This window comes from Ammodytes marinus (assembly GCF_949987685.1).
Source record: "Ammodytes marinus genome assembly, chromosome: 18".
NCBI classification, from domain to species: domain Eukaryota; kingdom Metazoa; phylum Chordata; class Actinopteri; order Uranoscopiformes; family Ammodytidae; genus Ammodytes; species Ammodytes marinus.
Window position 1 is genome coordinate 12,463,489 of NC_137222.1, and position 17,247 is coordinate 12,480,735.

The 17,247-nt window shown below is 39.1% G+C and overlaps 1 protein-coding gene across 1 annotated transcript in view; it reads right to left on the bottom strand.

Annotated features, from left to right (window-relative positions):
* Positions 1-1,095: 1,095 nt before the first annotated feature.
* Positions 1,096-17,247, bottom strand: part of lrrc75bb (leucine rich repeat containing 75Bb) — a gene marked incomplete at its 3' end in the record, with an annotated part of 29,030 nt that continues 12,878 nt past the window's right edge. Inside the window, exon 4 of the mRNA XM_080047039.1 lies at positions 1,096-1,714. Coding sequence (XP_079903165.1) covers positions 1,096-1,714 — 619 coding nt within the window. The remainder of the gene's footprint in view (positions 1,715-17,247) is intronic.

The following is a 17,247-nucleotide window of genomic DNA, read 5'->3' on the forward strand; positions in this document are numbered from 1 at the left end:
ATACAAGAGAATGAGAACTTCACATCCAATGGGAAAGACTAAATCAAAAATAATCTGCTGCAGTATATTCATGCCACAAAAAAGATGTGTGTTTCCATGTAGCACCACTGAAAACAACAGAACAGTTTCTTGGTGCTGATGGTCTGATTAATACATAGAATTATTCATAAACCACAAGTGGAAATGATTATCTGGGGCTAGTCCTATTTGCTGAGAAAAAAAATAGATCCTCTTCTAACCATCTGTGCCTGAAGGCGCCTAACGAGGCCTGATATAGGCAGCAATCAGTTCATCGGCTGCTCATGCCCATACGCTGTGTCGTCAGCATGTGTGTATCAGGGCCCATATAGCTGCAGCATCCGTTTATCTGCACTAACTGCAACTTCAGCACTGGATATTTTAATTAAAATGGATTCAGTATGCCTTATTTTCTTACAATAACTAACCATTTATACTAAACTATTTCCTGAACTGAAACTGTGAACCAACAGAAAACAGTGGAAAACAGAATGTGCAAATTGCAAATAGAGTACATCTATTTCTTTAAGATCTATATTTGGTTACTTTGAATTTTATTTAGTTTTATTAAGGGGCAAAGTTGTTTGGAGAGGTTGAACCAGTTGGCTAAATGTGCTGCTTAGGGAATGTAAATTAGTTACCAAGCAATACTGACGAGGTGCCCTTGTGCAAGGCACTTACTGTAACCCCCACCTGGTCCAGTGTAAAGCGGCAAATTATCGAAAGCCTCAAGGTGTGAGAGGGGACAGAACATTAGGAACAAAAAGCACTGGGAAAACAGCAAAAAGCAAAATGTTCAGTTCATGAATTAATGAAGGTTAAATCAATCCATAGAGAAATTCTTGGTGTCTGTACAACCACAGAGCTGCCTGCATCACATTGCTGAGTTCCAGCATTCAGAGGATCCAGAGGGACACACACACCACACAGTGTTTTAGTTTGAAGTTATTTCCAGAAACACGTGGGTCACTGTAAGCATCTGCCACGGTGACACCTGCTACCACTGGAGGCTTGAGGGAGAAGATGCTTTTAAGATATGAGGGGCAGCCGGATCCAAAAGAAAGCAGCTCTGGGCAATCACCTCCCACAGAAGTGCACCGGCACAACTTTTGACATATTTTCCTCTCCAAAGCCCCAGGCCTGAAGCTCCAGCCTGTCCTCCTCCACCTCTACCTCCACCTCCTCTCTATCGTCTTCCTCTCCATCTGCCTCCTCGTACAGACTGAGCTCCTCCACAGAGGTCTCCATTGTGGGGTTGTAGCCGCCCAACGCCTGCGCCTCCCTGTACTCGTAGATGGTGGGGAGGCTACTGCGCAAACCGAAGCGGCGCCGCAGGGCCACGAGCAGCGACTGCGGCACAGTGAAGATGTCCGAGTTGTTGCCCAGGTCGACCCAGGACAGTTTGGGGAACTTCTTGGGATCCTTCACCGCGTCCGTCAAGTCCTTCAAGATGGCGACGGTCAGACGGTTGCCATTGACGGCCAGTATGGTGAGTTTGGGCAGGCAGCCGAGGGAGGGCAGCAGCAGCCTCAGGCTCTCGTCCTGCAGCTCGGTGAAGCTCAGGTCCACGGCAGACACCGCGTCACTGCTGCTCTGGAGATAGAAGGCCACGCGGTGCACGTCTCGGCCAGACAGAGGGATGCCTGAAAGGTTGACCACATCCCCGGACTGTTTCTTCTTCAGCGTGGTCTTCAGACTGGGAGGAGGGGACAAAAAAAGAATTCCATCACTTTTTTTTACACACTGTACATGTGAATTTTTTTTGGCACAAAATGGCTATTTGTTTCACACAGTATTAAAGGTGTGCTTATTCATCAGCACCGGCAGTTAGCATTTTCAAAAGTGTGTAAAGACAAACAATCTCTACCTAATGATACTAGGGGTTATTGATCTGAAAGGCTCTCTGTACTGGAATGCCACACTGTCCCACAGTGGGAGTACAGGGGGAACTGCTAGGTACGCAAAAAAAGAAACGGCATACACCAGTAGAGTGTTGAGAGTGAAGCAATCAATAATCTAAAGGAGAGAATTTGCATTTAAATGTGTCTCTGTCTGAGTCCCTCAAGCAACAAATTCTGTCTCCTGTTCCAAAAGTCAGCCGCTGCAAGCCACCAGCTGTTTTCAGTTTCGGGTGAACCTAACATGCAAAGCCATCTCAAAGACAGCTCCCTCAGTCTGTAAGTGCAAAACAGCCATCAAAGGCAACAAATAAATAAATTAATGATTGGAAAACTGTGTAAAAGTTGCAAAGAAGGAGTTGCCCTACTATGGCAACTGTGGGCTTGTAGTTTCAACCCTGAGTGTCATTTTGAAAACATGAATTCAGGAGAGATTTAAAAAAAAAATCCACGCAGTTGGCGCCTGCAGTGCAAGTGATAGAACTCGACCACTGAAATTTCTGTGGGAGATTTTTCAAACTTAGTCGTTTCAACATGGTCAAATCTAGGGACAAATAACTACCATGAGCCTCTGCTCGTTGCCCGGCAATCCAAGACATAGTTTTAGACTTCGGTTTTTGTGCGGATTAAATAAAATATAATGTATTAATTTGTGACAAGTGATAAAGGCCAGTGGTCATTTATTTATGTCCAAATGACTTCATACAACAAGTGCAAAGTGAATCCATCTCACGGAAAAAAATCCTACCACAGCCATCACACCTGTCAGGTTGGATTATTGTATCCCTCTAATAGCACTGGGCAGTCTGAAACCAAAATGTTCTGGCTATAACAGAGTGTGGTTAAATATGCATAAGAAAGCTATAAGCAAGCTGCACGCATGGTGCCAAGGTGTCACTGGAGAGTTAGAAGGAGCCTGCTGCAATGCATTGGATTCATATTTTGTTTTTACTGGGCTTCCAACTCAAAGGAAATCGCAGGAAAGTCATCTGCCAAACAAAATCATAATGAGGTGGAAGTGTGTTGTTGATATCCGACAAACGGCAGAAAAATGTTGTGTTTAACTGGCCTAAGGTTTATCTCCTCTTTGTCTCAGTCTTGTTTGCCTCTGCTTCCTCAGGCACCGCAAGGATTATTTTTCTTGCATCTCTCTCTCTGCTTTGTGGTCTGTCTGGGAGCCTTATAAATGGGCAGGCTGTACGATTTACATCCGTCTCCCTTTTCTGCTCGGTTAAGGGAAAGCAAAAGATCTGTAGCACACTGGCGCTGTGATTCGCACGATTATTGATTCCAGGAGTATGTATGCTATAATTAATTTCTCCTTCTGCCGCTCACTTTATTGCTCTTTCAATTTCTTAGCATATTTTCCTCTTAGCCTCTTAGTCTTTCTTGTTCTGAATTTGGTCTGCCTGGGGCACCCAAATCCACTCTTCTTCTTTTTTTAATTACTTTATTTGAATGTAAGTTTATTTCAATTCTTATTCAGCCAGCCAAGTCTTTACAGATACAAATGTCAATACTGATTCCTTTTGTTCCTGTCAGCTAGTGATTATTATCATTAATTCATTTAATCATTCTATTTGGTCCAATAGTTCACAACTTGGGGATGCGCGCCCCTCCCTTTGCATTTGAGAGAAGGAGAAAACATATGACTGCAAAATATATTAGATTATATGATATTACATAATCAGGGCCCTTGAAATTATTTGAACAAAACAGTCTGAGGAAAAAACAAAAGGCGATATCTCAGATATTGAGTGATAAGCTAAGGTATTGGCTAGATGAAGAGTTCATGGATCACTAGTTATAACAATAAATTCTGAAGGGAACATGGATGTCTGTATATTTCATGGCAACCCATTGAGTAGATGGATAGAGGATAAATTAATATTTTGACCTGCTTTTGAACCTCAACCAAATATCTGGTGATCACTAAAGTCAGTATGAATCATCTTCTTGACACAATGAATGTCTGTCAAATATTTCATGCCAATCCATCCTCTAGTTATTTATATATTTCAGTATGGACCAAACTTTGATACTTCTGTTGCCCCCAAGAGGAATTCTCGAGAGTCATTACAAGAGTCATTACAACAACACTGTCGGGGGCATCTACATAAAATAATCCTATGGTGATCGCACATGGATTTTAGTTTCTGCTGTACGTCAAGGTTTTTTCTTAGCAATAGAATCTACAAATGAAACATATGTTGGGCGCTTCTTGGTATTTTTCTGAGCTCCTGCGCCATTGTCAGGGGCTTGCACCAGTTTGTAATCACTGAAATTCTGAGAAATACAGAGAGAGTTTTGTGGAGCTGATTAATCAACTTTGGCTTAATACACTTTGTTTCAACTCGTTTGGTGATAGATTGAATGTAACCGACATTCATTTACAGTATATAAAAAAAGTTACACACTATAGCTTTAAAAGTATAAAGCATTAAAGGTTTGACATTTGTTGCTTGACAAAGTCCTTAAAATGTATCAATTATTAAATAGATTGATTTGATTAATTTCCTGTTGATTTGACTACCTTTTCATTGACTAATCGTTTCAGCGCTCAAACAATATTGATTTTGAAGGTAGCCTGTAAAAATGCCAGGGGAGTCTGGCTGCATTTGCAGCTTGTTGGCACACTTTACTGTACCACTGTGCAGCTCTTGCACTTTACTATGATGAACGGATTAGGAGCATCGTCGACATTTGTTCCATTGGACTTTATAAAAGGACTTTCCTAATTTTGCTGGATCCCTCCCCTCTCACCTGTGTCCCTTTGTTTGTGTGGGAAGAGATATTCTATGTGACAAATTCATAATGTGCTTTTAATGAGAGAGTATAACACGACTTCATAGATCCTTCCAAATCCGCTGCATCCCGGCTCCGTGGGCACAGTTCCGCCCACAGGTTGCTCGGCTGGCTGCAGGCCCAGGGGCACAGCTAGCTTATTCTAAAGCCACAGTGTACACTATAGTCCATCGCCGTGAAATTATAATAACGTAAACAACTAAAACGTCTGGTCTCGCTCCCTGTGATGTGGCTGCCATGTTCGTAGGCAGTTTTGTAAATCTTCTTGGGTAACACTTTACAATAAGGTACACAAAATTGTAGTAGCTACTACATACCTACTACATAGTTTTTTTTTTTTTGTGCTACCTATGTGTTAGGTAGCACAAAAAAAAAACCCCTATGTGTTAGGTAGCACATAGGGTTTTTTTTTTTTGTGCTACCTATGTGTTAGGTAGCACAAAAAAAAAAAACCTTATGTGTTACCTACTACATAGTTTTTTTTTTTTTGCGCTACCTATGTGTTAGGTAGCACAAAAAAAAAAAACCCTATGTGTTAGGTAGCACATAGGTTTTTTTTTTTTTGTGCTACCTATGTGTTAGGTAGCACAAAAAAAAAAACCCCTATGTGTTACCTACTACATAGTTTTTTTTTTTTGTGCTACCTATGTGTTAGGTAGCACAAAAAAAAAAAACCCTATGTGTTAGGTAGCACATAGGGTTTTTTTTTTTTGTGCTACCTATGTGTTAGGTAGCACAAAAAAAAAAAACCTTATGTGTTACCTACTACATAGTTTTTTTTTTTTTGCGCTACCTATGTGTTAGGTAGCACAAAAAAAAAAAACCCTATGTGTTAGGTAGCACATAGGGTTTTTTTTTTTTGTGCTACCTATGTGTTAGTTAGCACAAAAAAAAAAAACCCTATGTGTTACCTACTACATATTTTTTTTTTTTTGTGCTACCTATGTGTTAGTTAGCACAAAAAAAAAAACCCTATGTGTTACCTACTACATAGTTTTTTTTTTTTGCGCTACCTATGTGTTAGGTAGCACAAAAAAAAAAAACCCTATGTGTTACCTACTACATAGTTTTTTTTTTTTGCGCTACCTATGTGTTAGGTAGCACAAAAAAAAAAACCCTATGTGTTACCTACTACATAGTTTTTTTTTTTTGTGCTACCTATGTGTTAGTTAGCACAAAAAAAAAACCCTATGTGTTACCTACTACATAGTTTTTTTTTTTGCGCTACCTATGTGTTAGGTAGCACAAAAAAAAAACCCTGTGTTAGGTAGCACATAGGGTTTTTTTTTTTTGTGCTACCTATGTGTTAGTTAGCACAAAAAAAAAAAACCCTATGTGTTACCTACTACATAGTTTTTTTTTGTGCTACCTATGTGTTAGTTAGCACAAAAAAAAAACCCTATGTGTTACCTACTACATAGTTTTTTTTTTTTTGCGCTACCTATGTGTTAGGTAGCACAAAAAAAAACCCTATGTGTTAGGTAGCACATAGGGTTTTTTTTTTTTGTGCTAACTAACACATAGGTAGCACAAAAAAAACTATGTAGTAGGTAACACATAGGGTTTTTTTTTTTTGTGCTAACTAACACATAGGTAGCACAAAAAAAAAACTATGTAGTAGGTAACACATAGGGGTTTTTTTTTTGTGCTACCTAACACATAGGTAGCGCAAAAAAAAAAAACTATGTAGTAGGTAACACATAGGGTTTTTTTTTTTGTGCTAACTAACACATAGGTAGCAAAAAAAAAAAAAAACTATGTAGTAGGTAACACATAGGGTTTTTTTTTTTTGTGCTAACTAACACATAGGTAGCACAAAAAAAAAACTATGTAGTAGGTAACACATAGGGTTTTTTTTTTTGTGCTAACTAACACATAGGTAGCACAAAAAAAAAAAACCCTATGTGCTACCTAACACATAGGGTTTTTTTTTTTTGTGCTACCTAACACATAGGTAGCGCAAAAAAAAAAAAACTATGTAGTAGGTAACACATAAGGTTTTTTTTTTTGTGCTACCTAACACATAGGTAGCACAAAAAAAAAAACCCTATGTGCTACCTAACACATAGGGGTTTTTTTTTTTTGTGCTACCTAACACATAGGTAGCACAAAAAAAAAAAACTATGTAGTAGGTAACACATAGGGTTTTTTTTTTTGTGCTACCTAACACATAGGTAGCGCAAAAAAAAAAAAACTATGTAGTAGGTAACACATAGGGTTTTTTTTTTGTGCTAACTAACACATAGGTAGCACAAAAAAAAAAAAACTATGTAGTAGGTAACACATAGGGTTTTTTTTTTTTGTGCTAACTAACACATAGGTAGCACAAAAAAAAAAACTATGTAGTAGGTAACACATAGGGGTTTTTTTTTTTGTGCTAACTAACACATAGGTAGCACAAAAAAAAACTATGTAGTAGGTAACACATAGGGGTTTTTTTTTTTGTGCTACCTAACACATAGGTAGCGCAAAAAAAAAAAAACTATGTAGTAGGTAACACATAGGGTTTTTTTTTTGTGCTAACTAACACATAGGTAGCAAAAAAAAAAAAAAACTATGTAGTAGGTAACACATAGGGTTTTTTTTTTTTGTGCTAACTAACACATAGGTAGCACAAAAAAAAAAACTATGTAGTAGGTAACACATAGGGTTTTTTTTTTTTGTGCTAACTAACACATAGGTAGCACAAAAAAAAAAACCCTATGTGCTACCTAACACATAGGGGTTTTTTTTTTGTGCTACCTAACACATAGGTAGCGCAAAAAAAAAAAAACTATGTAGTAGGTAACACATAAGGTTTTTTTTTTTGTGCTACCTAACACATAGGTAGCACAAAAAAAAAAACCCTATGTGCTACCTAACACATAGGGTTTTTTTTTTTTTGTGCTACCTAACACATAGGTAGCACAAAAAAAAAAAAACTATGTAGTAGGTAACACATAGGGTTTTTTTTTTTTGTGCTACCTAACACATAGGTAGCGCAAAAAAAAAAAAACTATGTAGTAGGTAACACATAGGGTTTTTTTTTTGTGCTAACTAACACATAGGTAGCACAAAAAAAAAAAAACTATGTAGTAGGTAACACATAGGGTTTTTTTTTTTTGTGCTAACTAACACATAGGTAGCACAAAAAAAAAACTATGTAGTAGGTAACACATAGGGTTTTTTTTTTTTGTGCTAACTAACACATAGGTAGCACAAAAAAAAACCCTATGTGCTACCTAACACATAGGGTTTTTTTTTTTTGTGCTACCTAACACATAGGTAGCGCAAAAAAAAAAAAAACCTATGTGCTACCTAACACATAGGGTTTTTTTTTTTTGTGCTACCTAACACATAGGTAGCGCAAAAAAAAAAAAACTATGTAGTAGGTAACACATAAGGTTTTTTTTTTTTGTGCTACCTAACACATAGGTAGCACAAAAAAAAAAAACCCTATGTGCTACCTAACACATAGGGTTTTTTTTTTTTGTGCTACCTAACACATAGGTAGCACAAAAAAAAAAAAACTATGTAGTAGGTATGTAGTAGCTACTACAATTTTGTGTACCTTATTGTAAAGTGTTACCTCTTCTTGGACCAGCTAAGATGCAAACAACTTCAAAGGATAGTCTACCCGCATAAACATGAGCATCCCCTGCATCGGGACTCATTTAAAGGCAAACAACTCAAGGAAATCCATTTATTGACATCCTCAGGAGCAACTGATACAACAGTGCAGGAATCTAATGAGAGCTGACTCTCATGTGTCAACCCATTGGCTGCTTGAATGTGGGTTCAGGCAGACTGTCTAATTGCTTTTCATAGCCTGTCTTTCCTGGTGGATGTTAACCTTAACACACTGAAACAAGGGTCCTTGCCATTCTATGGTTATGTAAACCCTAGAGGTAGGAAATACAACATCTGGGGTTTGTATGGTTGAAAATGCAGTGCAGGAAAAGCAACCAAGCTTACAAAGAAGGTCAGAAGAAAAATAAGAATGTGTCTTCTATTTTATTTTATTTCTTTAAACTGTTTAGGTAGGTATGCTTCTGTGGATTCTTTGATTCAATCCCTTTTTTGACTACAGTGGATATAGAGTACATACTGGATATAACAAACCTGCAGTGATTTAAACCATCTCACAAGCTGCCAGTGTTGATACAGAGATTTACTCTGACAGCTTCAGCTGTCCAGTGATTACTGGAACAGCTGCACAGGAAACCCATCAATTTCCATAAAGTCCCATCTCTGATAATATGTGAACTGTGGCAGTTGGCACTGTTATTTCCCCCCAATATTAACAACATTTGATATACAGGAGTGCATTATAAATTGAATACTGTATTGATAAATTCCCAAACTTCCACTTTTGTCAAGGGCCTTAGAAAAGGTTGTTCACAAACAATTACCAGCTCACACAAGTTCTTGCAGCTAATTGACTTTAGTTTGGCACCTATTACAGTAGATCGTTAATTCTTCATTTATTGTCTAAGGGACTCACAGACACTGCTATCAAGTGGTTCATCTCCTCCCTCTCAAACAACCAGTTTAGAGTATATGGTTATTCATTTCACTTCATCTACTGGCCCTCTGAACTGTGGAGTACCTCAAGGCTTTTTCCTAGGTCCCGTTTCATTTCAACCTTCTTTTACTTGGTATAAAAAAACTGAAGAATCTGAAAAAAATCCAGTTTGGTTAATCATCTTGATTGTTTTAGTAATTCCCTAACATGAATTAATATTTTTCTATATACTGTATATATTCTGCACCTCTCTTTTGCATTAGCTTCTAGTTGATTTTAAAATGTATCAAAATTGAAGTTTTCACTAAATAATAATAACAATATTATTATTCAATTGTTCCATTTTAATGATTCAAATGTTGAGCCTCTCCATTATAGGTCCATGCAGGGCCATTGATTTCTTTTCAATAATTTTTCCAACCCACTAGGCATCAGATTAGTCTCCATTCCGTCTATCTGTCTCTCCTGATGCTCCAGAAGTGCTCATCATTAGAGGTGGCTATCTGTAGCTTTCCCTACTCTACCACTCTGATAATCAATTTCCACTTGAATACAAGAAAAACACACTAATTCAAAGACTGAACCTGAAATAGGTTTTAATATAGGTCAAGCCAACTTGCATGTTCTTCTAGATGAAAATACAGAGACTTTCAAGTGGATAATCTCACAACCCTTGTATATTCTGCCACCATAGTGAACGTTAAAAGCAAATGGCAGGGCAAACTTGTTATATGTCCACCCACACAGAATACATGTTCCCCTTCATTTACTCTCATGAATCAGTAATACATCACAAGATGGGTGAGTGTTAGAGGTTTCCTCATTTTTAATTACTGTGGGATATATTATAACAATGGGTGGTGCATGTTAAAAGACGAGTTTGGTTTGGTAGAATAAATATAGTTAACTGGATGACCTATTTTTCGGGCACTGCTACATGATCAGAGAGACATCAATGGAGATACTGGGGGCTGCAGTCTGATTATGTGGTGGCCATTTTAAATAACACACCCACACTCAGTAGGGTTTATCAGTTGTTACTAACATATTAAATCACATGTTCCAGATACTCACTGCACTTGTTTAAGAAATACACAAAGCACACCTTGTTTTACGCTTTAGTCTTTGTATGGGTTAAACAAACACAATATAATGTGTTCATTAGCGATGGTGTCCCCTTTCAATCGAGCAAGGCTTGCTGTTTACCCCTGGCCTGGGTATACATTTTCTCATGCAACTCTTGGCAACAATTTAATATGTGCATTTCCCAAAATGTGGAACTATTCGTTCAATGTTTTATATATGAGTGAGGCAGCTGGCTAAAAAGACAAAGGAAGTTAAAGTTCACGGACACAAAGTTAATGTCAGAGGAGGATGTAAACTAACTGGGCAACCCAAAACACACTCTTGTTCATGCCTTATGCTATTACTGATCCTCAAAGCACTGCTACATTATTTATTAGCAATTTATAAAATATTAACAATTCATAAACTCTTTAAAAGAAAGTGATAAGGGTGATTGTCTCTGTGACTGTCTCTGGACAATAACACATTTAAAACTGCAATGATCTGGCCAATTCAAATGAGGCACTGATCAGATCAGAGATAGATGCAACAAAGGAAACTCTGTGTGACAAATTTTAATTAACTTCCCTCTGATCATGCAGAGAGACACTCATTTTAAGGGAATGAAATAGAAGCACTTGAGAAACATTGAATGTTTATGCCGTTCCACAGACCCAGGGCTGTACGCTTATTTTTTCAGGTGGTAGCACTGGTGCTAGCAAGCAAAAAAATTCAGTAGCACAAAAATAAATTTGGTAGCACACAAAGTAGGCTATGATTGAAAACTTGCATAACCTTAACCCTTGCATTTTGCTCTAATTACCTTTGAGCATGTCATCCTGGTCTCATTTGAGATTCACAATTAATATGATATCCTAGTGGGTGCAGTAATAATTGTAGAAAAATTAATAGGGGTGCACTGATTGCAATTTAGAAAAAAGAATCTAACCTGCCAATTGCAATTTTTTGCTGATTCAGAATTATTATTATAATGTCCTTCTGTTAATTAAAACCAAACTTTAAAACATTAAACATAGCCTATTAAATAAATAAGTATAAATATTGGTACAATTTAGGATAAATTAAATAGGTTGTTGTGAATGTGTTGGGAGTAGCTTTTCAGTGGCTTATTTAAAACTTTGTAAATAGACTAGGCTACTGTTGACTGCTCTCTGCAGCTGAATGAGTTGCCTTTCAAGCTAGAAAAAAGCGCTAACTTCCTGTTCTTACCGGCTTCAAAATAAAAGTCAACTCACGTTTGGCTAATAACAGGCTTTTAATGTGAAGGCGCACAGGAAATGTTCTGTTTGTACACGAGCTAACTTAACTGCGGTAATGTGCCGTCTCCTTCCGGTAATTGCCGTTGGTGAAGTTTTTATACCTAGAATCGCTGCACCCGCACAGATCCCGAGGACACATCTTTCACCAGCCAAAGTGGAGGGTGGATTCAATAACTTACTTGCCTAAGACTCATTTACCCGCAGTGTTAATGTAGAGCCCTCTAAGCAGTGTTGTGCATCTCTCCTCTGTGTTTCAAAGACAGCCTCTCCTCATTAGCAAGCTGTCGCACGAGTGCTAATGGGTTCGTATTCATCATCGCACGTGATCAATTTCAGTAGCAAATGCGATCAAAACTGTCGCACTGTACAGCCCTGCACAGACCCACGGGATAGGTAAGATCAATGACTGCTGCTTCATCAACCCTTTTGGTCTTGACCTGTTTATTCTTCAGATAGATCTTAGCTGTTTTGCCTCCAGGCATCTGTATAATAATTGCGCACAGCAGTCAGCCGTGGGAGGGCCTATGGTCGTATGTACAAACCCATCCCTTTAAAGTGAGCAGCTGGTAAAAGGCGGCTCCTTCATTTCTGCTTCTTTGTCTTTTATCTGCCTTGAGGTCTGTGACTATGGGCTAAAGTGCTGAACAAATCCCAAAGCAGTTTGTTTCACATGTCGTAGAGTTAAGTGACTGCTTGATGAGAATCCTATTCAGTCACTGCAAAATATGTAGTAGAATTTACCTCAACTATGGGACTGGTTCTGCAGAACACTGCGGGAGAAACATCAAAGTGGTTATTTCATTCGCCATCCAGAGTCCTCCAGTTTCATGAGGATAATGGCCCAATTTCTGGGGAGGAAATAAAAAGCTCCAAAGCTAATTTGGATTAAATTTCAGTGAAATTGGCTGCATAAGGCTTCCTCTATTGTGTATTGTCAAGAGAGCAGCTCTGTGATGTGCATGGTTTTGACATCTCAGATCAATCACTTGGTTCTCGGAAACTTTGTATTTGAAGTGCGGGGGGAAAAGTAGAAGCAGTGATGTCAACATGGAGTGGACTGACAACTGTGATATACATTATCATGTGCATGGGCAAAATCCACCAAATGCTTCAATATATCTCTAAAACAGATGTGAAGGGTCTGTCGAGTGCAGCAAATCTCATTTAGAAAATTCATCATACAACTCTCATGGGCTTTTTGGACAAGAGCATTGGAAACATGTCAACATGTTTTCTCTATGCAACACAACATACAACAAAGTAAGAAGGAGAGACAAGACAGACAACATAAGTTAAAATGCCAACACCAAAAATAAAACAACATAAATCCTCTTGGTACAGAATGTACCATAATGCAACTGCAGCGTGTAAAACGTGAATGTACTCTGCGGTTGAGCTATAAATTCAGCCATGATTTGATTCACTGTGACAAACGACACGCTTAGGAGAGAAGAATACTGTGACGGAAGACATAGCAAACAGTTTGCATTACATAACTGTATAGCATGGAGGAGTGTGCAGTGTCTGCTATACAATGTCAAGGCACAGTTATGAAATCATCATTAAAATGCAGGGCCCAGAACACATACCGAGGGGTTTGATCTGTATTTGTATCTCAAAGGAACGAAGTCCACAGATCAGCCGAAGCTCAACAACATCTTGTTTATGTTATTCTAAAGCAGCAGCAGCAGCAGCAGCAGCTTCATCACAGATTTACAGTTAACATCCAATCAATGAGAGGTTAACAGAGGTTCAATCCCTGGATAAAAAAACAAGGAAGCCTTGAAATGCTGTTATTTGAGCATACCTTTCAAAGTGCTTCAAGTTAGTTTTTTTATTCTGTTGAATTAGAAACACCTCCAACATGGTATTTACCAAATGATTTAATTTTGATAGTATTACTAATGATTTCATTTTGGCCCCATGCCCTGAAGATTGGAACAATGGGTACTGTACTCTCTTAGTCCTCCCCCTCTTCCTCCAGGATCTCAGTCTGTAGCCCTCAATTATTCATAGACGAGGACTGTGGCTAGCTTTTTAAGTCTCTCTTAAGAATGGAGTTCAAGCTGAAAGCAGATTGAGCAGACCAAGTGTAGCAAAGTGGAATACTTAATCTCTGAGTGGAAATGACCAGGCAAAGAAAAACGAAGAAGTCTGTTATTATAGTCAAAAACACAAATTGATATTGTTTGTAGATTCTTTCCTCGTGTTGCCAGAGTGTTGCCTTAGGGTTAGTCAGAGGTCAAGCCTGTTGAGTCATCCGGCCTTCCAGTACACACCTCAGGGGGGTGACTTGACTCCAGAAATAGGTTGCATTCTTGTTAAAGGAAAGATGGCACATGGCTCAGTGTACAGATGCCCCATACAGTCAAGACGAAGATACACTTACAATAAAATGTGGAACATACAAATCTAGGCACTCCTAAAATGTATCTGACAGATCCACTTTACCACAGAAACACCCACTAAAATGTATAAAAGTACAGCTTAGATGCAGAGCTGGCCCAAGCCTTCATGGGGCCCTAAGCGAAATATGATTAGGGGGCCCCTCTCCAATGTTAGCGCTGCTGAAACTATAGATCTTTGTTAAATATCATTCACACACCCAGTGTTTTCCGCTAGTGCCTCCACTGTGCAGCTGTGCGAAAATATTAGACAGCCGAGATTCAGACCCTCCTAGGGAGGTCCGGGGGTATGCCCCCCCGGGAGATTTTTTTATCCTTTTTAAAGTGAAATGCATGAATCTGGTGCACTTTGAGAGGAAAATTAAGAGGCTAAATCTGAGAAATTTTGTGTAAACAAATAATTTGGAGACACTGGGTCAGATGAATTAGAAGCTATTGAAGAAGGACACATGGATTTTCCATAAAAATATTAATATAAAATAAAATATTATGGAGGGTCCTTTGGGTTGGGCTTGGAGCTCTTTTTCTTTGACGGGACATATTTCTCTATAAAATAATGAACGCATTTAAATGCAGTGAGAGGAACGAAGCAGAAGAACTCTGTTGTCCAGCTACTGTATCTTTTTTTCCACAGACGAGGCTGAATTAGGCTATAGACTAAACACAGTGCATGGACAACTGAGGGCAGCCCCATTTCCAATAGTTTTTAAATAAACTCAATACACACTGTGCATGGATGTGAACGTGACATGATCAGATAATTTCGGATTACCTCCCAGATGAACTGATTAAATTTTTAGGCTGTTAATTATCTAGCCTGGCTCCGCCCGCCCGCCTACTTCCGGCCAAATTTAATTTTCCCTTCAGTAGTCAGTCTGGGTGTACAGCGCATTTCCCAGATTCTCCGGAGAATCTACGATCGTGCCAATCAGCGAACAGAGCGAGTGGCTGAGACCGCTCCAGTTTCAGTTGAATGCTGCGTTCCTTTATACTCGGAAGAAGGAGATTTCCGACTTGGTAGTTCCGAGTTCCGACCTGTCTGTGTTCCAGTGCATCTGCTCGCGAAAGTATGGACGCCTAAAACCTTTCTCGTCCAAATAACTAAACGTTAGGCTCTAACAAGTTACTGTTGCCAGGTACCGGTAGATTCATAGACTACAATATTGTAGTGAAGTCGGAAATTTGGTGATGCGATTGGTTGGCTAATCCAGAGTGGCACTGGGCAGATCCAATAGTTTTAAACTTCGACAGACACCCGCCTCCAAATGAGTGAACGTTTGCCAATTACAGCACTTCCAGACCTTCTGTACAAATGAAATGAAGTACGATGGTCTGGTAGCACCAGGCTATTAATTATCTAGAGTCTAGACCAAAACATTTTATTCCTTTCTTTGTATAACTTACACTTGCATAATATGATGTTAATACCAAACACACAAACTAAGGCGGTCGGGGGCCCTAAGCGACCGCTTAGTTCGCTTATGCCTCGGGCCGGCTCTGCTTAGATGCCCCATATGGTAAACATGATAATGTGCACTCTACAGTTCCCTTCTAGTGGAGAAAAGGCAATGCAGTGCCATATATGCTGCACCATCGCAGGCCCAGGCGTGTGCGTATTGGAAATGCAGCAATATGTGGGCCTATACAATATTTCAATTGTTGTGTTTAGCCCTCATCTTGACGTCTCTTGTAGTCCATTGGTGAGGAAGTGGAAAGAAAAAGCAAAGGATTTAAATTGACATCAATAGACATGACCTTGAATGGAGAGTAGAATAAGCTTAAATTCATAGGTCGACAAACACTTTACCCATGAGGTGGAATGTGTGGTGACTTAACAATACTGCGTTTGCCCTGGCAGGATCAAGTAAAAGAGAAGGGCTCAAAATAACAGAGAAGAGGAGAGGTAGTAGGGATTTTTTTAAAGATTAGAGCAAATTAGCCTGAGCAGAGCAGAGAGAAACTGCAGAGAGAATCCCAGTAAGCACTTCTACGGTGATTAGCCGCTGAAGAGTCGCAGAGGATTCCGGACTAAAAATATAGCGGTTGTATGCAGTTGAAAAACGGTTCATAAGCATCCAGACTATAACACAGCCGTCTCTCTAATAGCTAATACTCTCTATGGTATGATGATTCAGAAGTTGGAGGATAACATGGGGCACCACTTTTTGGTAATGAGTTTTTAAACATTATTTTATATCAACTCCGGTGATGAAGGAGAAAAGGACGAGTTTGTAAGGTCACATGTTAGCTTGCTACCTGGAGGTTGCCAGCTTTCCTTCCTTCCTGCTGTTTCAATAGTTGAGACAAGAGATGATTTAAAGAGCAACCCCTTGCTGCTACGGCTTCTAGGAAAATGTATAAACAAAGCTTTCTGAACAAAAACACACACTGCCACACACAAATATTTAGCTAGCTAGCTCACAGCTAATATCCGAACAGTCCATAATTTGTGGCTGTTTGGGTCAAATAGCATGTTATTGAGTGCAAAGCGGCTACTTTAGGTTGCTGCAAGGGCAAAACAAGATGAATTGTATTCAAATGGGGGCATGCACTTTCTGGGTGGCCTTTCCTCAAAGGCCTTGTGCACTCAGCTGAACACGGGAGGAGTGGGCGAAAACAGTTGTGTGAATAATGCATAGAGCTCGAAAGAGTTCAAACTCTGACTCAGTTTTTAATTCAATTTCTCCAGTTTATTTCAGTCATCCTCTGTCCACGTGATGGCTTGCTTGCTCGTATAGCCAGGCAGGCGGTGAGTGTTTCACATGACGTTGGGAAAAAGTGACAAGCACACTTGAAGCGCACTGATGCCTTTAAGGTTCTAATGGAGGGGTCAATGTGTGACTGTCACTTCTGATGGAAGGGGAGGAGCCTATTTGACATGTTGAGACCGGGTTTAAGCAGAGATCTAGTCAGGAATCCATCTGCAGAGCAGCATATTCAAACAAAATGTAAGAAGACGATAAAGAAGTAAAGATGTGTTCAGCTACTTGAAGATGGAGACCAGCTCTTGCAATTTTTTACTTCTTAAATTACATAATGCAGATCCTTCTCATAATCTTGCTTTTTCTCATAAAACAGCTTTGTTTATCATTGTTTGCAAAATGAAAAAGATAGAAACAAGACATGATGGCATTGTTATGTTAAAATTCCAAAGTGTTTCCTCTTTGAGAATATTGCTGTTGTATATCACCATGGTTGAAGTGTGCAACAATAAATATGATGTGTCTTCTAACATGTTTGTGATGTTAAATGTTCCCAGATGCTGCTACTGA